Source organism: Onychostoma macrolepis, chromosome 14 (assembly GCF_012432095.1).
Source record: "Onychostoma macrolepis isolate SWU-2019 chromosome 14, ASM1243209v1, whole genome shotgun sequence".
NCBI lineage: Eukaryota > Metazoa > Chordata > Actinopteri > Cypriniformes > Cyprinidae > Onychostoma > Onychostoma macrolepis.
This window is the reverse complement of record NC_081168.1, coordinates 23,673,159-23,699,308: the sequence shown is the minus strand read 5'-3', so window position 1 is coordinate 23,699,308 and position 26,150 is coordinate 23,673,159. Positions and strand designations below refer to the sequence as shown.

Below are 26,150 nucleotides of genomic sequence, written 5' to 3'. Positions count from 1 at the left end.
CATCTTTGACTAATTATTACAGTATCGTCACGGACTCCGAGCTAGACAGAGAAGACATATCTGAGTATAATATTACCATCACAGCCAAAGATAACGGCAGTCCTTCATTGTTTAGTAAAAAGATTTTGAACGTAAAGATCACTGATGTAAATGATCACGCTCCGCAGTTTGAGCAGGATTCGTATAATGCGTATGTGATGGAGAATAATGCGCCATCTCTGTCTTTATTCAGTGTTAAAGCGCACGACGCAGATTTGGGAGCAAACGCACGCGTTTCATACTTCATTTCAGATAATGATTTAAACGGCACGCCGATTTCGTCATTAGTTTCTATCAACTCTGACAGTGGGACTGTTTATGCAACAAAATCGTTTGATTATGAACAATTAAAATCTTTTACAATCACAGTGAAAGCGCAGGATGGAGGCTCCCCTCCTCTCAGCAGCAACGTGAGCGTGAAAATAACGATTCAGGACCAGAATGACAACGCGCCTCAGGTTCTGTATCCGGTCCAGTCAGGCGCTTCTGTGGTGGCTGAAATAGTGCCTCGTTCTGCAGATGTGGGTTATCTGGTGACTAAAGTGGTGGCTGTTGATGTGGACTCTGGACAGAATGCCTGGCTCTCATATAAACTGCAGAAAGCCACAGACAGGGCGCTGTTTGAAGTGGGTTTACAGAATGGAGAAATAAGAACTGTGCGCCAAGTGACAGATAAAGATGCTGTGAAACAAAGACTCACTGTTGTAGTGGAGGACAACGGGCAGCCCTCTCGATCAGCTACAGTCAATGTTAACGTGGCGGTGGCGGACAGCTTCCCTGAAGTGCTCTCGGAGTTCACTGACTTTACGCACGACAAGGACTACAACGACAACCTGACTTTCTATCTGGTCTTGGCCTTGGCTGTAGTTTCGTTTCTCTTTATCGTGTCTATCATCGCTATACTGTCAGTCAAATGCTACAGATGGAGACGCGAGCGGATGTTTTACAAATCTGGAGCGAATCTTCCAGTTATTCCATATTATCCGCCTCTTTATGCAGACGTAGGGGGCACAGGAACTTTACAGCACGTGTACAATTATGAGGTGTGTGGCACTACTGACTCAAGAAAGAGTGATCTGACGTTTTTGCGGCCCTCTAGTCAAAGTGTTTTAAACTTTGACTTGAGTGGCACAAGAACTGTGCCAAAGCAAAACAGGAATACAGAAGATGTTAGTGCAGAGGTGAGATTTCTTTATGTGACTGCTACAGTATTGCTTACAGTTTCCCCAAGTATTTATACAGAATCTTTTTTTTTTCTTTCTAAAGTTGCCTTTCTTCATTATGTGTGCTTAGTGTGATTGACACCAACATCAACTGCTGTTTTTGTGATATATTTAGTGGATGTATGAAGCTGGTTTTCCTCAAGTTCACACAGGTGTGTTAGCAGAGGAACCACAGGAATAGAGAATCACATAAACTGTGAACATGATCCACTAATTCTTCACAAACACAAGAATTAGTTGTTTTTAACAGTAAATCTATTGATTTAAAGTGTGCTTGTGCTATTTTATTTAGTGTATTGACATTCACACATTTTTGTGGAGCTTCAGTGTTTAAATACTTCTGTAGCTATGTTCATAGAAAAATTCAGTGGCATATAAACACAATCACTACTTTAGAATGTGTCAGCTGTTGTCAGGAGGAGAAAACAGGAAATGCGCTCTGATCTCACAGACTGCAGAGTCGTGGGGGAGGGGTTGTGTGATGAGAGGCGAGCCGAGGTTAATGCTGCAAAATCCAAACTGAATCTTTGTTTTCATCAGAGGATGAATTACTTGCCACGCAACTGAATGATGCATTCTAAAATATATCAGATTTTGTTTCATGCAGGACATTCTGATGGTCCAAAGGGCAGTAAAGCAGAGGAGAGAGAGAGATGGAGGAGGAGGACTAGTGTTGCAGAAAGAACAGGGACACTGCATGCTATTTTTTCACTCACTGACCCATTTTCTGCTTCACACACATATAATTGCCCTGATCATAGTGGCACTAAAATATATACTGATACACAGACCCTGTAAATAATTTTAGGAGAAAAGGCAAATATGCGATGGCAAACAAGCTGAAGCAGGGATGGGGAGAGATGCACTCTGCATCTCTATATAAAACCACTGCAGTGCGATGCGGGCAGCCATTTTGAGACAGAACAACTATAAGAACATCTATAAAGCTGCACAGCCCTGCAATGCAATGCAGACACACAGTTTAGAATATGAAGATCATGACAAATTAACCACATACAGACCATTGTGACAACCTTGTAAGAGCTTATACAAAAGATTCAATTGTATTTTACATGTAAAAAAAAAAAAAAGCTGAACTTGTTTAACATATAACTATCACAAATGAGCTGTCACAAATGCAGAAACACACTTTGAGACTTCGAAATGCCCATGTTTTTCTACAGTAAACAGACATGCACATAATGCTGTAGCTGTAGCTTCACTTGAATGTTCTGTTTCACTCTGAATTGCATCATATTACGGAAGTATATTTGCTTCTTGGGAGTCATTTCAGGTTGACTTCAACTTTATAGCTTGTATAATTTGGTTCATTTTCCAGTCTACCCTACTGGCTTCACTTTAATGGACTCATTATCAGTTGTGGAGCCTCTATTCTCGGCAGCACATTAAAGAAAAGACATGTGGTAGTCAGATGTGCTGCTTGCTTATGGAAACTGCTGCTATGGAAAGTTGCTACTTAACCATTTTAGTGACATTTTCATGTTGTTTTTCTTAAATAAAATAAAAAGAGAGACACTAAATGTCTTTAGTGTCTACCGGAATTAAATGTAAAGTCAATCATGCACAGACACTTTTTCTGTTGTTTGTGTGTGGCAGGCACATCTGCATTTCTTCGTTTGTGACTGTGTGAACCGTTACCCGCTTTGCCTTTGGGTGTCCCACATCTGGCCTTCATTTCTCTAATCTTCAGTTCCTGGACTTATTAGTGCATTTTCTTTAATGTACATCATAAATCCACATGCTCTTCAGCTTTGGGAGCTGTTTCCTCACAAATCACTGAAATGGGCTTCTTGCTTCAAAGCATTCTTAATTGGCACATCGCCGTTGTGGAGAAGCCAATATGAAAGGTCAAGGACACTGTTTCATATGTAAAACGGTCAAGATCAACTTTGTATCCTATGTTTTGCTTTATTTTTACCTGACTGGTTATACAGTGTTTTTGACTGTAATGCTTCCTTTGAGACGTGTATGTTTACTTGGCTTAGAAAATGTTATTCCTGAAGTATAGCATATAGCTATCAAAGTCGGGTGTTTAAAATCTTAAAATGTCTATTTTTTGCGGTGGTTATTGCAAAAGGAAAGCATTTAATGTCTTTTTTGCTAGAAAAGTCTCTTGAGCATCTTTAAATGAATTCTTGTGTTTTCTGTCCTATTCTGCTTCTCACTTTGATGCAGCAGTGTACCTCTCCTTAAGAAATCTGTCTCTCGGGAGCTTTGTGAACAGGTGCGGCTCTCAGAACAGATTAATACAGGATGATTGTTGATTCCCAGAACAATGCTGTTATTTGAAGCGCACATGCTCTTGTATACATGAGACACAGATCGTACAGAATCATGCTGGTTTGGGGCGTCCATGTGCATCAGTCTGTGTGAGTTTGTGTGTATTATTTTGTGTGTTTTTGCTGCATGTGCGTGTGTGTGTCCTCATCCTGCAGCACACTGATCCTCTGAAAGGATTAAACAGGGTTTATCAAGGCCAGTGAGACAGTAGGACACACACACACATACAGTGACCTGTGTCTACAGACAGTAAACTAAAGCCACGTGGCCGCAAAGCCATTTATACTAGTTGTTTTTGTTCTGTTATATCTTTTTTTTTTCTGTTGATTTCAGATAAAACTATTTAACATTAAAAAAAAAATGTTAATGATTAAATTAATTTAAAAATGTATGTATAATTTGTGTACTTTTAGCAAGTGAATCATCCCTATACAAGGGAAGCTGTCTTGCCTTCATGTCTTTTTCTCTCCTCCTGTCTTTTATTTCTCCCCTCCCCCTCTCCGCCTGCACCTCCCTGCAGTCTTTGTCTGATATATTTATGGGTTATGCACAGCTGGTCAGTCAGTGTGCAAAAAACACCAAAAAACATGCATTTATTTTCACCACAAGCCCTTGGATTTTGGCTTTGGTCACACTGATTATATTTCTAGCTTTGTTTGGTATGATATATGAGAGCTTGTGTTTGTGCCTAAATGAGAGATGATGGTCATTTCCGATGTTGTTTTTGTGAAGGATAAATATGCTTTGTTCTGTGTTTATAAATGTTTATAAATGTTTATAAATGCTCCTCTCATGGTGCTTTTTCCCCCTTCCTCTTCTGGCCCATTTTCCATCCCTTGGTGGGATGGTGTTGCCATGGCAACAGGCTGACTCATGGGTAGGACTGTACCATTATTCTTGAGTCCACAGGGGGGCAGTGAAAGGTTCAGAGCTGGATGTGATGTTGTGAGGTGCTGCTCAGGGCCTTTGACACCCCTGTTATAGATGGAGGCATGCAGTGGCCAGAGATTCAGGTTTAATGTGTTGGGGGAAGTGTGTGTTTTTATATAGAGCATGATTGCATCAGTGAGTTAGAATTCTGTTCTTATTAATTTGTGTATTTTCTCCATGGTTCTTTGAATAATTCTTCTACAATAATATTTTGTTTCCATTTTATGAACAGAACGCATACTTAAAACATTAAGTGTTTGTAAATAGTACTTTTGACAATTATATATATATATATATATATATATATATTTAAAGGATTATTTAGTTTTATATATAATTTTTTTTTGCACATAATGTATATATTTTGAGGGTTGGCACAATAAGAAAATATGCTTACATTGTTCACTTCTTCATGTCTAATGATATGTTTTACAAAATAAATCACTAGAGATCATTTCTGAACACTTTGAACACTTTTGCCATAGCAATAATTTATTTTTGCAATGTCATCTGCAGTTATGAAGGATGAGATTTGTGTGTGTGTGTGTGTGTGTGTGTGTGTCTGTGTGAGAGAGAGAGAAAGACAGAGAGAGCAATATGAAGGAGGTTTGAATTATTAATATCTGAAGCTGCGGTTCATCAGAGGTATTTATCTGCACATTCTTCCTGTTCTTTTCTTTTCTTTCATTACGATCTCTGTCTGAATAACAAACAAATTATCATGTATTTCTGTTCTTACTAAAGTGTCTTGAGACCTGAAAAAGGTCGCAGACTGAAGGGCTTGGTAAGTATGAGGGTCATGCACACATCTGCTGTTGCATCATTCTAATGAAATCTGTTTTTTGTTTTTTTCTTTTTCATGTTCATGTTGCTGCTGATACTGTGGTATCTTCTCCACCTGCTCATGTGTCTGATCCATACCTGCGTCTGCAAATCAAGGTAAGAGAACACACAAACACACATTTCTCACCCAAACAGTGTTTTATTTTTGTGTTTCTTTTATTTAAAAAGTCTAATCATACATACATTTTATTATTCCACTTTTATAGGTAAAAACGTAGATCTGTTTTCTATAGCCACTCAGATATTTTACATAGCATTTTGTATTCTTTAATATCTGCTGCTAGTCAACAGTTTGGATGCACTTCAATCAATGTATTTCTTATAATCTTACAATCGTTATTTTCTAAAGACAAAGCTTGCAATTAGTTTTGTAGACAAATATAAATGGTCTATGTATTGTCTTTACAAAACATTTGTGTTTGTTTGCTTGCTTGTTTGTTTGAGTGGATACTTAAGGAAATGTATTGTTCAAAAGTTTAGAAAATACCAATAATGAGGAATGTGTCTCCAAACATTTGACTGGCAGTAAACATTATATTCACAATAGTTATAAAGGCTACATCACCTGGTCCGTATCATTGCACCTCAAACCCTATAAACCTTATAGTATGTCACATTTTGTTTCATATTTTCTCATTATATTCCCTTATATTCATTTGTACAACTTTTTCTGAGTGTGGCTTGTCTGGTGTTTTTGAATACTGTACTGTTGTATTTTAAAATAGACCAGCCTACATCTGAAATTGATTAAACTTTAAAAAAAATGTATGGTATCTTTAAGATTTTCAGCTTCATTGTAGTTTGACTGGTGCTGCTGTATGTGATAGAGCTGTCTGAGTATGTTATGTAGTTGGTCTGTGATACCAAAAGTCTGTACTGTTGTTTGGATCGAGTTTAATTTCATTGTATGAAGAGGTTGACTGGTTTACTGGGAGCTGATTGGATTATGGATGGAGCCTGTGTGTGTGTGTGTGTGTGTGTGTGTGTGTGTGTGTGCGTTGGGTTGGCTGCGTGCAGCAGCAGGCGTTTAGCTGAGTGTCGCTGTCCGCCGCTGTAGTGCTGAAACGAGCTCTTGCATAACCCTCCTTCTCAGCGTCTCTATTATCAACAGTTGAGATCCGCCGTCTTTCAGCCCCCCAGTTTGCTTTTTTACAGTAGTTTTATGTTTTTTGAGTGTTTATTTATCGTTTTTAATAAGTTAATATTAAAAAACGTTTGTACTGTTTTTGTGTCCTTTATACGAAAGCCTGTATATGCAGTTGTACTGTACTGTGTTTTCCGCTCGTCCCTGCCCTCCTACTACTGAAGGCGTGTGCGCAGAGCTGCAGTTCATGAAACTCACCACAGGACGGCAGTAAAGATAACACACAAACACACGTGCAGCTGTCAGTCACATGGTTATAATTTAACATACATTGTTTAGAGGTCTACAAATATGTAATTTGTGCGCAAATAAAGATTTATACACACCAGGTGGCATCAGTTATTTACACCATTATATTTATAGAAACTACAAAATACCAAAATAATAATAATGATTATTGACAAATGAATGTTACCATGCAGTATATTTATACAGTATTTGTATCTTTAAAGAATCACATTTTAAATCACACAATAGCAACAATCAAATAAAAAATGTGTTAAAGGTGTGATCTGCATCATTCTAAAATAGACTTATACAGTGCAAAACGTATAAACTACTATGCAGTTTCTGTATCTTTAATACTTATAAATGTATTGTTGTCATTATAAAGAAATTAAAATAGTTAAAATAAATATACATATAATTGTATATAATTATAAATACTACACAATAGCAACATTTTTGTTTGTTTTCTATTGGACAATTTCTATCATCCTTTTAAATATACAGAAACTGTATAAAAGTATGATGTATAAAATATATTGCATGTTTATGTTTATTTATGTTTTTGCTATTATTGACTATATAATATAATAACAAAATATTTTATACGACCACCACTTTTTTTTTTTTTCGTAATATTTGATTGGTTTAAACTCTGAATCAGCAGAACTGCACAGACCAAGACATTCATCCAGCCTCCTTTCACCACTGGTCAGAGGGAGAGAGAAAGATATGCATTGTTCTGCGTAACATCTGTAGACAGGAAGCAGCAGTGAAAAAAATATTTTGGAGAAAGAGATCTGAATACTTATTGGTGTAGTTGGTGTGCCTTTATGTCTTATACACTATAGACAGATTTGTTACTTTATCAGAGGATTCACTAGATTCACTGTCATAAGTCCCAGAAGCACCACAGACTTTAAGGACATGATCAGTATAGATGTATTTTGGTCCTTTTGAGGTTTATCAGCGGGTGAGATATAGTATTAAGCTTAATGTATTTGATCAACTGGAATTATATAATTTTTGACAGATAAGTAATTCTTCTGTAGTAAGGTCTTAAAGCCTGAGAACATATTTAAAACTGTGGGAATTGCTTTCTTTTAAGCCTATAAATATGTATTTTTAATCCTAATAATCTGCCGTGAAATAAAAGCAATATTTAGAACATTTTGGGCACTATTGAAATAATATGAGATAGCAAAGAGGGAAAACTGCGCCGTCTAGTGGCGTGTCATTGTAATTCTCTTTTGACTTGTAGAATATTGTTTTGTATAATACTGAATATAGAATATTGTATGTATTAAATGGCTCTCATTAGTATTTTATCATTAAAAAATACATAATTGCATATTTATTACCTTGTAATGCAACATTGCCAGAGATGTCAATAGAAGTTTTCAATGGTTTTGTGGTCTGTGGCCGTGTTCACAAATTGGCAGCGTTCCTTTGGGTCACTAACGTTCTTTATCTCGGCTCGTAAATATTTTAAACCACATGGGATCACTGGCATGTGTGCTGGAAACAGGTCGACCTAAGCTGTGAAAGTTTCTCCAAGCGCTAGGAGAAGTGTGTGAGTGTCTCTCTCGCTCTCTGTGTGTGATCCGTGTATGTATGTATGTGTGTGTGTGTGCTTGCACTAGGACGGACCTCTTTGTGACTCAGTCTCCGCCCTGTTGCGCAGCGGAGGCGCAGCTAATTCAGGGAGTTTTGGAGAAGAGCTAGATGGAGGACTGTTTTTTCCTCTCTTGTGATTTCCCGAAAGGTTTACAGCCGTCATGAATTGTGTTCAACTTCTTCCTTCACTCCGCGCGAATCGGATTGTGCTACGCGCGACATCGTAGCGCCACTTTAATTGGAATATGGATTCTATAAGACGAAAAAGTTGAAACTTTTCCCCCTCCCCGGATCGCACATAATGGAGAGGAGACGCTCGTGGCCCGTGCTCTGCCTCGCGCTCTCCCTCATGCACCTCTCAATCGCGTCCGGTGAGCTCCGTTATTCGGTACCAGAGGAACAGAAACCGGGGTCTGTCGTTGGGAATATAGCGAGAGATTTGGGTCTCAGCGCGATGAGGATTACTGAAAGAAAGCTAGAAGTCGTGTCGGGATCTAACGCGCAATATTTCGAGGTAAATCCTAACGGTGTCTTAGTTATTAGAGAGACTATAGATAGGGAGCGCATTTGCGCTTTAAGTTCGACTTGCTCTTTGCACCTTCAAATTCTTCTTCAGAACCCTTTAGAAATTTACAGAGTTTTTGTTCAAATTGATGATGTAAACGACAACGCGCCGCAGTTTCCAAACGTGAATTCATCACTAGAGATTTCCGAGGCGGCCGCTCCGGGAACGCGGTTCCGTCTGGAGAGCGCACGCGATCCCGATGTGGGCATTAACTCCCTACGCACGTACAGCCTCTCCAGCAGCGACTATTTTGTTTTAAACGTGGAGACTAAAAGCGACGGCAGTAAGTTTCCAGAGCTCGTCCTGGAAAAGGCTCTGGACCGGGAGGCGCAGGCCGCGTTTCGCCTCTCGCTCACGGCCGTGGACGGAGGACAGCCGGAGAAATCCGGGACCACCCTCCTGCTTCTTAAGATTCTGGACGTGAATGACAACGCGCCGGTGTTTGATGAGCCGGTGAAAAGGGTTAGTCTTTTGGAAAACTCTCCTCCAGGAACGCTTGTGACTAAACTGAATGCCACTGATGTGGACTCTGGGATAAACGGGAAAATATCTTACTTATTCAGTAAATATACACCAGAGAGAATACTTAAAATGTTCAGTGTTGATCCTCAATCGGGGGAAATCCATGTTGTGGGGGATGTGGATTATGAGGAAGCGAATGTGTATGACATCACAGTTCAAGCCAGGGACGGAGGCTCTCCCGCCATGGAGGGCTCATGCAACATTAAAGTGGAAATAATCGATGTGAACGATAACACTCCGGAGGTGACATTAACCTCCTTAACCAGCCCCATCCGGGAGGATGCTGAAACCAGCACTGTTATTGCATTAATCAGTGCAAAAGACTTAGATTCTGGGGATAACGGAAAAGTCACACTTAGAGTATCCCCAGGGCTTCCATTTAAACTAAAGTCAGCCTTTGGAGAACACTACACACTTGTGACCGACGGACGTCTAGACAGAGAAGTCATTGATGAGTACACTGTTATTGTCACTGCGACGGACTCTGGCTCGCCTCCGCTATCCTCTCAGAAGACTTTTGCAGTCCGTTTATCAGATGTTAATGATAATGCTCCAGTGTTCTCGCAGAACTCCTACTCAGTAGATGTAGCTGAAAATAACGCTCCTGGTACTCCAATAGCAACCGTTTCGGCATCAGACCCGGATGTCGGAGACAACGCCCGTTTGTCATACTCCATCATACCGACCACCATCCACGGCAGCCCCATTTCCTCATACGTCTACATCAACCCCGAGAACGGGAACATCTTCACCATGCGCTCTTTGGATTACGAGCAAATGAACGCGTTCAAGATCGAAGTGCAGGTTCGCGATGCTGGAGCGCCACCGCAGACATCTAACGTCACCGTTCATGTTTTTGTGGTCGACCTGAACGACAACCCACCCGTCATCCTTTACCCAACCCACTCTGAAGACGCAGGGCTCCAGCTGACCGTCCCGCACGGCGCCACCGTCGGCCATCGCGTCAACAAGATCGTTGCCGTTGACCCCGACAGCGGCCACAACGCTTGGCTCTTCTACAGCATTGCTCCAGGAGACGATTCATCGCTGTTTCACATCGAACCGCACACGGGTGAACTGCGTACCGCACAGAAACTCATGGACGATGAACAGGGTGGTAAAACCCACCCATCTTATAACTTCATAGTGGTTGTGCGAGACAACGGCCAGCCAGCTTTGTCCACTAGCGTTTCGGTTACGGTTACCGTTGAAGAAAAAAGTGCGGACAAATCCACAGACTTCCGTATAACGCCACACAAGGGGACGGGAATGACGGATGTCACTCTGTACCTCATCATCTCATTGGGCTGTGTGACGTTGGTGTCACTTTTGACCATGACGGTGCTCTTGGTACGGTGCATCAAGCACAAGGGCAGTTCAGTGTGCTGCTACTCCAGAACGGGCTTCCGTTCCAGACACTCCTATCAGCAGAGAGCCCATAAGGACCTTCACCTCCAGCTTAACACTGATGGACCCATAAGATATATGGAGGTGGTTGGAGGGCCTCAGGAACCTCACACAAGGACCTACAGGCCCTGCTACTCAACGCTCTCCAGCAGGAGTGACTTTGTGTTTGTCAAGACTCCCATGTTGAGTCATAACAACACACTAAACATGACTTTGACTAGGAAGCACTTAATGAACTCAGCCAATGAGGTGAGAGCATACTCATCCCCACAGCCAATCAGATTCTTCACTGTTGAGTGAAGAATGGATGTTTTCACTACCTCTCAAAAATTTGGATAAGTTGTTTTTTGTTTTGTTTTTTTCCGTCTTGTTAGGCTTTTCTCTCTTCATTTGCTAATTTATTTGCTCATATAAATAACTTTTTTTTTTATTCTTTTAAAACAGAATTTATTCCTATCATGCAAAGCTGAATTTTCAGCATCATTACACCAGTATTCAGTGTCACATGATCCTTAAGAAATTATTCTAATATGCTAATTTGGTGCTGTATTATCGAGTTGATGTTGGTGCTCAAATCTTAATAATGGTTCTTATTATCAATGTTGAAAACCGTTTTTGCAGCTGCTGAATATATATTGTTTCAGGATCCTTGGATGAAAAGAAACTTCAAAATAACAGTCTTTATTTGAAATATAGATATTTTGTCACATTGCAAATGTCTTTATGGTCCTTTAGTCAGTTTAATATATCCTTGCTGAATAAAAGTATTGATTTTTAAAAAAAACTACCCAAAACATTTAAATGGTAGTGTATCACAGTTCCCACAAAAATATCAAGCAGCACTGTTTTCAATACTGATAATAATCAAAAATGTTTCATGAGAAGCAAATCAGATATCAGACTTACTTCTGAAGGATCATGTGACACTGAAGACTGGAGTAATGATGCTGAAAATTCAGCTTTACGTCACAAGAATTAATTACATTTCAAAATACAGTACATTCAAATAGAAAATAATTATTTTAAATTGTAATAATATTTCACAATATTACTATTTTACTGCATTTTTGATCAAATAAATACAGCCTTGGTGAGCAGAAGAGATATCTCTCAAAAACATTAAACAATTGTAGTTAATCCAAACATTTGACCGGTAGTACAGGTGGAAAAAATATATCAGGTAATGTTTCAGCCTTAGAGCTGGTTATTATACATGTTGAAGCCTATTTTGTGTTTTCTCTGGGTTCTCTTAGTTTGTTGATGTTTTATGAGCATAGTTTTGTTTCATATGAAGCAGCGGGGTAATTTGTTAAATATGCTTCAAGTGTACGTCATTGTGCAGTTTTTATGATTTAGTAACTGGCTCCCCAAAGCTGCAACAGACTGGCAGGGTGTGAGTCCTGTGACTAAACAGGAAGAGGGAGGAAGAACAGTGGAAGAAAATGTGGGATCACAAAGGAAAATGCTGCAGATATATTAAGAACAAAACGAAAAGCATTTAGCAGAGTCTGGATGGTGTCAGACAAGAAGGGAGGAGAAAATTAAGACACAGTAAGGAAAGAGGCTTAGAGAGAATTGGAATAACATGAACTTTGGGATTTTAGAGTTGGAAACATGGTTGTCAGAGAGAAAAACATCTAGATTAGTGTTTCTCAACTATTTTTGCTTCAAGACTCAGATTTTACATTAAATATCAAGTGGAGACACCCAAATTGTTTATTGCACAATAGTAAACATAAATGACTTTGTACTGGAAAACAAGACAAAAAAATAAAATTAAATTCTGATCAAGGAAATATTTTTGGAGTTCACTGGTTAAGATGAAAGATATGAACAGAAATATGGAGCAGACATTGTGAGTGCACAGAACAGAAACTCTAAAGCGAGGTTGAAAGAGACATGGATAACAGATGGACAGGAAGAGGAACAGACCAACAGACAGAAATCAGGATTTGGATGGGGGAAGGAAAAGGCGGGAATATGACGGATGGAGAGAGAGAGAGAAATAGGAAGTAGGTAGTGAAAGAAAGAGGTGACGGAATAACAGGATTCCAGAGGTCATGAATTGACCCCTGACTTCCTGTTGTGCTGAACTCATGTTTATTGATTCCACACGTCTGAGTCACGTGACCTACATCTGGGATATCCCATAGTGAGCCCATTCTCATTTACATGAGCTCTTGTGTAGGATTTGCCAGTTTCTTATTGCAAGTTCCTCCTGTGTTTCTTTAGCATGCGAAGCGGTTATTTGTAGAGTTTTAGTCAAATGTTATACAAGTTTGCTGTCTGTTGAAACTGAATTCCTCAGTAATCTCCTGTGTTTATGTCTGTAGGGGATGAGCCTGAGAAATGGAGACTTTCCTCTTTCTTTCTCCCATTCTCTCCGTTTGGGACCTAATGTCCCATCTCTAAGTCTCTTGAGAGTCATTCTGTCTCTCGGGTCGCTGGGCTGCCATCTGGCTCTGCTATCATGACACGTGCTCTCTCTCTCGCTCTCTGTGTGTGTGTGTATGTGTGAGGAGGTGGGCATGTGAATTTCAATAGAGATGGAAGAATCACTAATGGACCTGAGGACAGAGAGACTGCTGTGTGTGTGTGTGTGTGTGTGTGTGTGTGTGGTCCTCTTGGTCCATAGCAGATTCTAGACCTACAAGAATGATTTTGGTAATCCTGCGATGGTTACTCTTCATGCTTTCTTACCTTTTCTTTTTCACCCTGTCAAAAACATCTTTTGACTTTCACTTTCCTTTTACCATTTTTCTTTCCAACTTTTTTAAGAGTTAATCTCACATAATCTGTCAAAAAAAATAAAAAAATGTCTATGTATATTGTGCTTAAAGAAAACATTTAGAATAAAAAAAAATGAGAATTTATTGCCTTTTCTTGACAATTGCGGACAGTCTACATCTAATTTTCATTATTGTATTGCTTAATACATGCAGTAAATTGTATTTTTAAATTAAAAATATTGAATAAGAATCTAATGAGAATGACTCGGCTCAGCTCAAAATTTTAAAGTTACAGTCATTTGTATTTGTAAAAATGTAAAATGTTCCTAAATAGTCGTAATTCTTTATTTTTAACTTTGTTCTTTTGTTCTAATTTTAGAAATTATAATCTAATTTCTTTAGAAATTAAATCTCTTGCATTTTCATTACAATTAATGCACAACCTACTTCAAGTTCTAATTATTGTAATGCAAAATATATGCATAAAATTTATTTTTAAAATATTGATTCGGAATTTAATGGGAATAATCACTATTAAAATATCCAAAACAAATGACAGTAATGATAAATCTGTAGGAAATATGTTTAATTGTAAAAATATTACCTTTTGGTTTGAAGGTGTAACGTGTCCCGGACATATTTATGTGAAATTCATCTCTTTACATGCCAATATTTATGTTAAAACCCCAATTTAATACATGCCAGACAGTTTTATGAGCCTCATCTGTTGGAAAGGCTCCAAACTACCACTGACCAACACTCTAAAGATTTGTTACTTTCTGGATTTGTTGACTTTCTGCAGTCATGTTATGACAGTAAACATATTTCATGGCTTTCTGCCAAATTTGTCCATGTTTTTAGTTTAACCCATTTCACTTTGATCATATTGCCATTGCTTTTCTCTGAAGTTCTTGTAGTGTCCTACTTTTATTCTATTTAGCTGCGACCATCCTGATCAGTACAATCAGACTGTGGTTGGTTGGACTAAGTGGTTTTAGCATTTTGCTGTGTGGTTTCTAGGGAGTTTTGGGCGGTTGCTAGGTGGTTCAAGTCAAAAGAGTACACATTAAGTCATTCATTAACTCTGCATCTGCCCTTCTGTTTCTAGTGATAATGTGTGTACAGTTTATACAGAGAGCGGCCTGCAAAGTGTTTACAAGTTATACAAAGAAAAATAGATCTTTCCGGAATCAGGTAGCTTCCTGTTCAGTATGTAGAAAATGGTTAGGGATGTTTCTATTGTGTGGTCAGGATATATGTCACATACAGATGTTTTCCATGTGATCTGTGAGGACGGATGTCTTATATAAATCTAGTTTGTTCATTCACAGGATCTTTCAGAGTTGATATACTGACCCAGATGCTCCTGGTTCATGTGTGTGTGTGCCAGATGTAAAGCTACAGATTAAGACTGAAGGGTTATGAATTATAGTTATAATAAGAATATGTAACTCGTCTAAAAAAGCTTCTATCTATAAGCTGAATGTGTGAATTTATCGCAGGCTTTGAATGTGGCTCATTCAATTAGAATTAAGAGTAAGTATGGTTCCTTTTATTATACTTTTTTGTTGTTGCTGCTCAAGTTATAGCATGACTGATTTGATACACACACGTTTTGCAATAGTTCAAATGTGTGTATTTTCATACATACAGTAGGTGTGCTTCATCCTGCTTCGTGATGTGTGCAAAGCATTAGTGTGTGTTTACAGATGTCACAGAGACCTTTAGGCGTATTTGGTGTGTGTGTGTGTGTGTGTGTGTGTGTGTGTGTGTGTGTGTGTGTTTGGGAGCATGAAGCTTCTATTGTATGTTATTTGTATAAATATTCAGTATGTAAATAGAAATTTCTGAGGGGATACTTCCCACCTGCAGCTGTGACCTTGAGTCAATGTGGCAATGTCAAGTCGTGTGACCTCATTCTGATCGCCATGGCTGTGGTGAATCTTGGAGCATAGTAAAGTCTTATGGCAACAATGTAAGAGCACTGTTTGAAAATCTAATTGTTTTAACTGCATACTGTTTTAAAACATATGCTCATAAGAAAGCCAGATACCTCATTATGGGAAATTTGGCTTTATTTTCTGACATTCCTGCAGGTGGATGTAACCTTCATGCTCACTCACTCTGAATGAGTGTTTTGTGCACATGAGAATATGCAGGAATGGCTCTGACCCTGAATGTGACTAATGTTGTGATTGTCCTGATTAATCTGATGTGGTTTAGTGTATAATGTTCTGTGTGCAGAGTGAGGCGTGTTTGTGTTTGGGTCAGAGTCACCTGTGCTCTGTTTGTGAGGTTTAGGATTGTGTATTTATGGGTTTCCTTGGCTATTTGGCTTTACTTCGTGAATAATATTTGTCACAGACATTACCTAAATAGGGGGGAAAGTAATGATGTCTACAAATTGAAAAACTATGTAAATAATTTTTTCCCCTAAACTTAAATGCTTAAACTTTTTCTCATACTGGACGGTTTAGTCTTGTAGCTATTGCGTTTACGATCACGTTTACTGGTTTACCTGGCTATAGCACACACACACATACACACAAAAAAAGCTATCTGTATAGATAGATATATTGTCCCTTGTTTTGTTTTGTTTTGTTTTGTTTTGTTTTGTTTTGTTTTGTTTTAAAAATGATAAACATTTCTTTATACAGTTCGGGTTTAGGTTAGTAGTAATTAGGTTAGGTGGTCTAAATCAGACCAAAAAATTAGGGTTGTATACAAATGTTTACTTGGTATGGACTTTGTGACCAAAATTGTCCCCCAAAAGTAGTCTAAATTCGAGTTTTTTTTTGTTTTGAAAATGCATTCGAAACATTTTTTTCATACAGGTCGGGTTGGTAGTTATTAGGTTAGGTTGTCTAAATCAAACCAAAATACAGGTTGGTATCAGAGTATGTGAGCAGAGTGATTTTGAATGGAGGGAGGAGCGGATTTTTTAAAAGTCGGAGTGTTGTGGTTTTCACTCGCTCCAAGAGCGCTCCACCACCACTCCATCACGAGTACAATTCATGCCAACAGCCCGTAATTTAACTGCAAATTTAGCAAGAATTCACATGTTAAACATATTTAGCTAGCTTGATAGAGAAGGATCACTCAAATCAGAAAGAATGTGAAGGTTATGATGATGGCAATGGATGTGAGCGGGAAGTTAGTTCTCAAGGAATTAGTTTGTTCCTTCTAGATACTGAATATGTTCAGATGAAAGCATGATTTAAACAGGTACAAGTTTAAATGCAATCACATGTAATCTTACAGTGCTACTCCATCTGTATCCGATTTCGAATGAGCAGAAATCTGTAAGAAATGCAGCAATCCGTAGGTAAAACAACTGACGAAAACGTACTGTTATTTTCATCACAAACAAAATTTGCACTGCAAAAAGCAGGAATTATACCTTTTAAAGCTGACAACCATGTTATTAGCTCACGTGGTAGGAAAAAAGTTTGCACATTATGTTCCAGTAAGCCATTTTGAAACCTCCTTTATTTTATTTATTTATTTTTTTTCTTTTAATATACGTTATGAACAGAACAGAAGATATTTCAAACATACTGAAATACTTTAGCCGCGGAGCGAAGGCAGAGCGGTGTCTCTGATAGCAGTGAGCGAGGAGTGTAGCGGGAGCGGGAAAAGGTGAACCCGGAGCGGAGTGATTATTAAATGCTCGGAGCGTGGATGGGAAATCGTTGCCGCTCCACTCCGCTCACATACTCTGGTTGGTATTAGGTTATTAGGTTTACAAATGTGTGTTTATTGGTTTACTTGGCTATACTTTGTGACCAAAATTGTCTCCAAAAGTTGTGTAAATTGGACAGGTTTTTTGTTATTATTAATGCATTATTTTACAATAACTAGATTGCTAAAGCCGACCTGTATGAGAACACATTTAGCACTTTTAGAAAAAAAAAAAACATTTTATATAAAACGATATTTTGGATAAATGTATATAAAACAGTCAGCCCCCATTTATACAGATCAGTAAGCTATATGTAAGTGTTGTGTGTATTGTCTTAGCTCAGCTGATGTTTGTTTGGCATTTGTGGCTGTTGCTTTTGATGCAAATATTTCTTGTGTGCCTGTGCGTGTGGATTGTTTGTTTCATGTAAATGGTCTTGCCTTTTTTCTTGTTGAAATATGTGAGAATATGGAACTAAATGGGCTTTAAGTTATATTTCATGTGAATTTCTAACAGTTAATTTAAGTAAGACTTCAATTGTTTGTTAATTTGATCTTGATTTCTCCATTTCACTGCAGATGAAAAAGTATTCTAAATTCTAGAACTGAAAAGGCTTTTATCATTGGTGTTTTTTTTAATCATATAAGTATTTTTATGTTGGGGTTTGTGATATTTCAAAGAGATAGTATGCAGTGTGTGTGAGTGTGTTTGCTGTCCTGAGGATGGAATCACAATGGTCTTTCTGTCTTTGGCCCAATTAGTCACAGAGCTTGTTTCTCGTTCACTGGAACAATCCTGAACTCTCTCTGAGAGAGAGTGTGTGTGTGTGTGTGTGTGTGACTGAAACGCTTGAATTCCTGCTCATCCCAGCCGTGTTTCAGACCCACTATCATTATTAATTGCTCTGTGTATTTGTGTGTGTTTAAATAACCGTAACTTACTGAGCACCCATCCATTTGAAATGAAACCTCTCTAGAAGTCATTTGTCAAAGCTGCTTCTGACATTCATTTAGACTTTATCGTACTCATGTTTCCCTTGGCACTATGTAATAAAGTGAACAAGTCTCTTGTTCTCTTGGTTTGGTCACATGCTATGTCCTCAAGGTCACACTGACGGCCATCACCGCATACAGGATACGCTCTTACATCACTTCTCTGTCCTCATGGCAACAGCGAGGTCACACAAATAGACTTGCAAATGAATGGACCTATACTTTTCTTTTCTTTTTATATGTCATTACTCATGCTTTCCTTTTGTCTCGTTACAGCAAAAACCACCCAGTGCTGACTGGCGTTTCACCCAGAACCAGAGGCCCGGGCCCAGTGGGTGAGTAACACACACACACACACACACACACACACACACACGTTCACTAAGATTTGCATTATGTAAAGGCAGAAAGTCACCTCTTTTGAGAGCAGAAACATTTGCATTGAATAAATGGTTAGCACACACACTGAGGTGCATATATGTGTGTGTGTGTATAGAGTAATAGAAGACATACAGAAATGGATTTGCATGTGGATTTGATTTTGTATAAGAAATATAGGCCGTGTTAATGTATATGTAAGACAGGTATAATGCAATTCCAAAGTGAAAGAGAGAAGCCAAAAGAGAAAGAAAGTAGCTGTGCTGAATCTTAATGTTCTTCTCCTCTTAACAAAATGGCTGCTGTTTTTCAAGCGCTTTCCCCTCCACCCCCAACACTTCAATCTGCCAAGAGAAAGAGAGAGAGGCCAGAAAGAGTAAAAGAGGGGGACAGTGAGGTTTATTGCCATGCTAATGCCTGTTATAGTCATGCATTGTGCTGAAACTGATTGGAACTATTAAGATGCCAAAGAGCTTTGACTATTTCAGTGTGATTGACAGCGAACCGTCCAATCAGATGCTCTTTAGGGGGAGGGGTCGGTCACAGGCAGCCAATAGGGTCCAGATTCTCTTGTGTGCCAGTGTTCATGGCGCATCGGTTTCCATAACAGACGTTACACAACACATTCCAGCCTGACAGGACCCAGTTTGAAAGAATCCATTTGGAAGAAATTAAATCTTTTTGTTTAGTTTAAATTGGCAGCGCTACATATATTGCAGCAGGCCCAAAGATCTGTGTGTTGTTAGCGGGGTTACACTGTAAAAAATTATTTTTCAAAGTTGTAAATAAAACAAAGATAACTGGAGTATGTTTTACAAGAAAATACTGTTTCAGTCTTTCATGTTTCATTTACATGCTTTGGGTATTTTCTCGCAATTTTTGAGTGAAAATAGTTTCAAAGTTTCAGGGTGCTTTGAAAGCCCTAACCCTAACCCTAACCCTAACCCTAAAACTATAACCATAAAAAAAAAACACTTGAAATAGTGAAATAAATACTGAAATAAAATAAAATATTAAAAGAACCTACCAAGTTACCAATGCAGCATTTCTCATTTTCATTTGACTTAAAAAAATTAAATAAATAAATAATAATGCATTTAAATCTAAATGCATAAATATTATAAAAAATTATATATATTTTATATAAATATAAATATACAAATTATATATATATATATATAAAACTGCAAAAATAAAACAAAATACTCAAATTTATGATTTATATAATATATAATAAAACAAATAATTTAAAATATTAATTAAAACTATAATAGTATCTCAATGATACTAAAAGAACACAGTGCTTCAGTTTTAAACATACTTTACCTTAGTTTCTGCCAAATTACCATAGTTAATATCAGTCTTTTCTTTCAGTTCCTTCAAGCTCCAGTCTTCACACGTAAGATGGACACCGCCGAGCAGGCTGAGGTATTGAAGTGTAGCTAGCATCCCTGCTCGTTCCTGTAGGATCAGGTTCCTCATCTGAGACTACTGGTGCTGTATTAGTGTCCAATAGTGACGCTGGGGCCCTCAGGGGCCGTTCTGCTCATAGAATAGAATAGAAATCCGTGTGTAGAGTTGTGCACATTAGTAGCTTCAACCTTGTTGCAGCGCATCCCACAGTTTTGAATTCATGAAGGGAACTGCGCAATGTCCTTTGGGGTGTAATTTGTAAAGGGTTTTATGAATGAAAAACTACAAACAATGACATCTTGGACCATAACTTTCACATTTTTGACAATTCACAATCTGGTCCACAGGAAGTGATTATCTAACCACAGGATGTGATAATGCTGCCCACAGGAAGTCTGGTTTCCTGCAAGTGTGATGAGATGCTGATTGTGGAGAAATGAGGCATCTTATCTTCATGCTATTAGACAGGAACTCTTGTCTGTTGTCCTGAAGTGTTGTGCCAGGATATGGCGAGTTAACCCGGTTTGCATTGTTCTCTGTTTAAAAGTGGTGATGGTTAAGTGGTTAAGGACCTGAACTGGCGGCTCAAATGTCTCAAGACAGTTTGATCTCTGTACTGTCAGTCATTACTCATCATATGAACTGAATAAATCACTGCTCTGGTTCTCATTAGAGCTGTTCGCTCTAAAACAACATCACCCTGTTTTTCCCTCATTTTGGCACTGTGAGTTCATCTCTTTTGAAATGCTTGGCAAAAACAGTGTCTTTCCCTCCTCAAATGTCTTTCTGCCCTTCATTCTTTCTGTCACTTTTTCCTTCACATGCTTAAATTCCAGTTTTTGTTCTTCATGGTCTTTCTTTCTTTCTAGCTTTTCCCAGCGTCCTCTCCTTTCCCCCCACTTTTTTCCTGTCTTTGAGTCTGTTTTCGTCGTCCTCTCCCACCCGTCCTGCGGTCGTGTCTTGTATGCAGATGTTGTGCTGTGCTGCTGCGGTTGATTGTCTGGTGTCTGTGGTGATAGACTGTTTTACAGCCGCTGGGCTCATTTAAGACAGGAAGTGAGACCCCACGAGACCCCGACTTCAGAGACAGATGGCTTTTAGCATTAGCATCTCATTCTCTCTCTGTGCTAGAGGAGCTTGTTTGAATTTTGTCCATACAGACTGTGAGATGGTGGGTTCAGTGGTTTTGTCCTGTTCGTTGTGACCTAATTTTTCCAGCATCTGTGTTCGTTTGCGTTCAACCAAATGAAAGGCTTCAGAACAGTAAACAGGCTGCAGTAATAAGCTAATTATTTACCTTAGTGTTTTATTTATTGTTTGTTAACTGTAACTGTAATTGTTAAGCATTTTTATGCACATTTTGTTCCTGATTTTATAAAAGGCCTGTTTGCATCATGATAATTTAATAAGTTGTAAAATTATTTTCACGTTGGTTAGTGGAACTGATCTAGATTGTCCCACACTGAAGCTTTTTGATCTTTTATATGCTAATGTTCAGAAGTTTGGGGTCAGTATGATTATTTAATTTTTTTTTAAAAGAAATCATACTTTTATTCAGCAAGATTGCATTAAATTGATCAAATGTGACAGTAAAGACATTTACAAAAAAATCTACTTGATGTTGTTTTGAACATTCTATTACTCAAAGAATCCTGAAAAAATAAATGTATCACTGTTTCCACAAAAATATAAAGAAGCACTTTATATAACTAGAGGTGATTCGATTCTTCGATAGGAGTAACATGATTCTATTACCAATTTCACAGTCGAATATTCGCTGAGGTGTTATGATCATGCCATTTTGGCAATATGGGGGTGCTCAAATGTCTGATTTCACATAGAACTACCTGTTTTCTCCCAATAAGTTAATATACAGCCTATTAAGATAATGCTGTAAATAAGAATCTGGAAAGAAAGAAGCTTTAAATAAATATTTTAACGTGTGTGCATAAATCCAACCACCCCTATAGATTTAAGTTTTGCTTTCCATAATCCATGACCGACAGAGGAGCATGTTGGTGGAAGGGATTTAAAACTTTAACAAGACTCAAATTAGTGACACAGGCAGAGTGAAAGACTGGATTTTTTCGATCAGGTAGGGTACAAGTGATTTCAAAACATTTCAGCCGGTTTATGTATATAGTGTATATATTATTTATCTCGTATAAGATGCGTTTGGTTGAGTTGCGCTGCAGTAAAGCACTTGTAGTACTACGGTGAACACGTTATCTCTGCAGCACACAGCGCTGTACAAACAACAATGTAATATTAATAACTATGACTGGGACATAACATTATAATCAGAACACTATTATAATAAAACGCTGTGAATTTTTAGAGTTTAGTTGCCGTGTTTCTGCACGTTGCATTTGGGGCATTTTGTGCAGATAGCCTATAAGTCGTAATAGTAAAGTTATGTTGTATAAATAACAAAGCATATTCTATATGAGATAAATGCTGAGTTAAATCCCATTGATTAAAAAAAAAACCTGCTAGCAAATGCTTCATTCTACTGGTCATCTTCAGCGCGCACAGCTCAAAACAGAAATGCAGAACATTAATAACTACTGTCATATACATAACGTGAGAGCAATATTGTAAAAAATGTTGTGAATTCTTAGGGTTTCGCTGATGTTTAATGTTAACTATCTTTTAATCAAGACATAAAACATTATTTTTGTATCTGCAAGGCGTCCCTTTCCCTGTGTGTTAACGTCAGTATTTATGACTGTTGAATGTCTGACTTGATTGTTGGTAATGTATTTTTCCCCCCCGCCCCCAAACATATGATTCGACTATCAGTCGACTATCGGCAAGATTCAAAAATTCAGATTCGACTATGAAAATCCTTAGTTGGGGACACCTCTAATATTAACTCTTTTTAAAATGAATAACAAGAAAAGTTTCTTAAGCAGGAAATCAGCATATTAGAGTGATTTTTGAAGGATTGTGACGCTGATGATGGAGTAAAATTTGGATGCTGAAAATGTAGCTTTGAATTACAGGAATAAAGTACATTATATAATATATTCAAATAGAACATGGCTATTTTTCATTTTAAAGATATTTCTTAATATTACAGTTTTTACCATATTTTTTTTGATTAAATAATTGCCGCCTTAATGAGCAGAACACATATATAAAATCCTTAAAGTTTTAAATCCTTAAAGGGTAGTGTGTTTCCTGATGTTACTGGGAACAGGATGAGGAATCTTCATTATTCTTCCCACATGCAGAGAAAAGACATCCGGCATGTTTTTTTTTTTTGTTTTTTTTATGAGGAACAGCGATTTTGTCCTTTGTTCATGTAGCCATTACTAATTAAGGAAAGTTTTTAATGTTTTAATTAACACATGTTCTGTTTGTGGCGCTGTAATCTTCAAAACAAAACTCCTGTGTTTGTGGGGAATTAATGGAGGTAAATTGGAAGTGTATTTGTTGCTTTTCCTGGTTACCGACAGCAAAGCAAGCTTTGTGCGCGTAATGAGGTGAATTTTAGTGCGATCAGGGCTTTTGTTCACCGTGGATGCAAACTGCAGAGTTTTTAAACAAGCCTTTGATGATCAAGTCGGAGCACATGGAAGTGTTCAGTGGTTTTGTGTGCATGTGCTGTAGTTTTCAGCAGCTGTTACTGCTCGTTCTCCGCTCGTTTTCGTTTTCCAACATGGTGTAGTTAAAAGTAACGTGGAGGATTTTGTGTGTGTGTGTTAAATTAGGGCACAAAGCGCCTCACACTCACTGCAGCTGTTGCTGATAGCAGCCGTACAGAACGGCCTCTGTTTTGCTGACTCTATTTCCTTTTCCTCTCTGCAGGGCTGCCGCCACTCCTGAGGTTGCCATGGGAACAGGACCCTGGCCCAACCCCCCAACCGAGGCCGAGCAGCTCCAGGCGCTGATGGCCGCTGCTAATGGTGAGAATCTCTCACTTGCTATTTAATGGTGTCAGGCATCACTATGCATTCTACTGTGCATATGCATTGTTGAAAACATGAGACACATTGACTTGTAATCTAATCAGATGATTTTTTGCATATATGTTTGTCTTGCATGCATGATTGACAATCATGTTGAATGAGCACATGCACAGTCACAGATGTCCATGTGGGAACACACACACACACACAGTTCAGTGGCCCATATCTATACAAACCACATCAAAGCTGTTGACACACAGAAGAGTGACGTCAACCTCTCTCATGTTTCCCTTTATTTTCACTGCTGCTGTGACTGAGCAGGAATAAAAAGAAAGTGACTCATCACACATTCACTTAGTTGCTGTGGTATTTCTTAATCATTTATAAGGATGCTGCTGTTACATAAAGCTAATTATGACTACAGACTAACTCTAAATGAATACTGGTATTTTGCCTGTAAAAAAGATTGGGGTTGGGATTTTGAAGTCATTATTTCTCACCAAGTCTCAAAAATACAGTGATATTGTGAAATATTATTATAATATAAATAAGTTTTCAATGATAATATATGTTAAAATGTAATTTATTCCTGTGATCAAAGCTGAATTTTCAGCATCATTACTCCAGTCTTCAGTGTCACATGATCCTTCAGAAATCAGTCTAATTTGCTGATTTGTGCTCAAGAAATATTTCTCATTGTCAATGTTGAAAACAGTTGTGCTGCTTCATATTTTTTTTATGGAACCAATAATACATTTTTCTTTTCTTTAATAGAAAGTTCAAAAGAACAGCATTTATTTTAAATAGATTTTTTTTGTAACATTATAAAAGAGACATTCTTGCTGAATAAAGGGAAAAACAATCTTACTGACGTAAAAGCAGATTAGAACAGATTGTTTTGGCCAGATCCTAAAGACATTCACTCAGACACATGAGAAGCAAGTGGAATCATTTGATATTTGTTCTACAAAGACTCTGAGACAGACATCATTGAGTTATTTGTTTCCCGCTGGAGAGCGTCACTGTTTCCACTGTTCTGTTTCCACTGTTCTGAGATCAGACATTCAGCAGTTTTCCATTAATACTCAGTTTGTTTGAATTTTTCATTTTTCATTGTTTCATTTTTCTAGGTTTAAAACTTGTAGAATAAGCTTTGTTGATGGTTTATTGGGACTTTATATGTGACCCTGGACCACAAAACCAGTTATAAGGGTCAATTTTTTTTTTTAAATAAATAAGCTTCCCATTGATGTATGGTTTGTTATGATAGGACAATATGAGAATCTGGAATCTGAGGGTGCAAAAAAATCAAAATATTGAGAAAATTGCTTTAAATGTTGTCCAAATGAAGTTCTTAGCAATGCATATTACTAATCAAAAATTAAGTTTTGATATTACGGTAGGAATTTACTAAATGTGACCCTGGACCACAAAACCAGTCTTAAATCACTGGGGTATATTTGTAGCAATAGCCAAAAATACATTGTATGGGTCAAAATTATAATTTTTTCTTTTATGCCAAAAATCATTAGGATATTAAGATGTTCCATGAAGATATTTTGTCAATTTCTTACCGTAAATATATCAAAACTTCATTTTTGATTAGTAATATGCATTGCTAAGAACTTCATTTGGACAACTTTAAAGGCGACTTTCTCTGTATTTTGATTTTTTTGCACCCTCAGATTCCAGATTTTCAAATAGTTGTATCTCAGTCAAATATTGCCTGATTCTAACAAACCATACATCAATGGAAAGCTTATTTATTCAGCTTTCAGATTATATATAAATCTCAATTTCGAACAATTGACACTTCAGACTGGTTTTGTGGTCCAGGGTCTTGATGGAACATGATATTTACTTAAGCTCTTAATGATTTTTGGCATAAAAGAAAAATCAATCATTTTGACCCATACAATGTATTTTTGGCTATTGCTACAAATATACCCATGTGACATGAGACTGGTTTTGTGGTCTCTTTTTCTGTTCGCAGTGGCAGATCATTTTTATAATTTTAAGCATAAACTCATGTAATTTTGATACATTTTTCTGAAAACAGTTTTAAATTATTTTGCTGTCTTTATTTAAGAATATTTAGATAAGTATATGTACTTGATATTGTACAAGACAAATTTTTTTGCAGTGATTCATTTAGCAAGTGCTTTCATGTTATTACCTCTTACCATAACATATTTAAACAAATCATTTCAAAAAGAATTCAGGAGC

At 37.7% G+C, this 26,150-nt stretch overlaps 1 protein-coding gene across 10 annotated transcripts in view; it reads left to right on the top strand.

Annotated features, from left to right (window-relative positions):
* LOC131553664 (protocadherin gamma-A11-like) overlaps positions 1-26,150 on the top strand; it is a 165,336-nt gene that overhangs the window by 136,959 nt on the left and 2,227 nt on the right. For 9 of the 10 annotated variants that reach the window (XM_058798499.1, XM_058798494.1, XM_058798498.1 and 6 more), the window contains exons 2-3: positions 18,496-18,554; positions 23,824-23,921. In XM_058798499.1, coding sequence (XP_058654482.1) covers positions 18,496-18,554; positions 23,824-23,921 — 157 coding nt within the window. Of the gene's footprint in view, positions 1-8,298; positions 11,066-18,495; positions 18,555-23,823; positions 23,922-26,150 lie in introns of those variants that run through there. The other variant, XM_058798491.1, reaches the window with a different exon arrangement.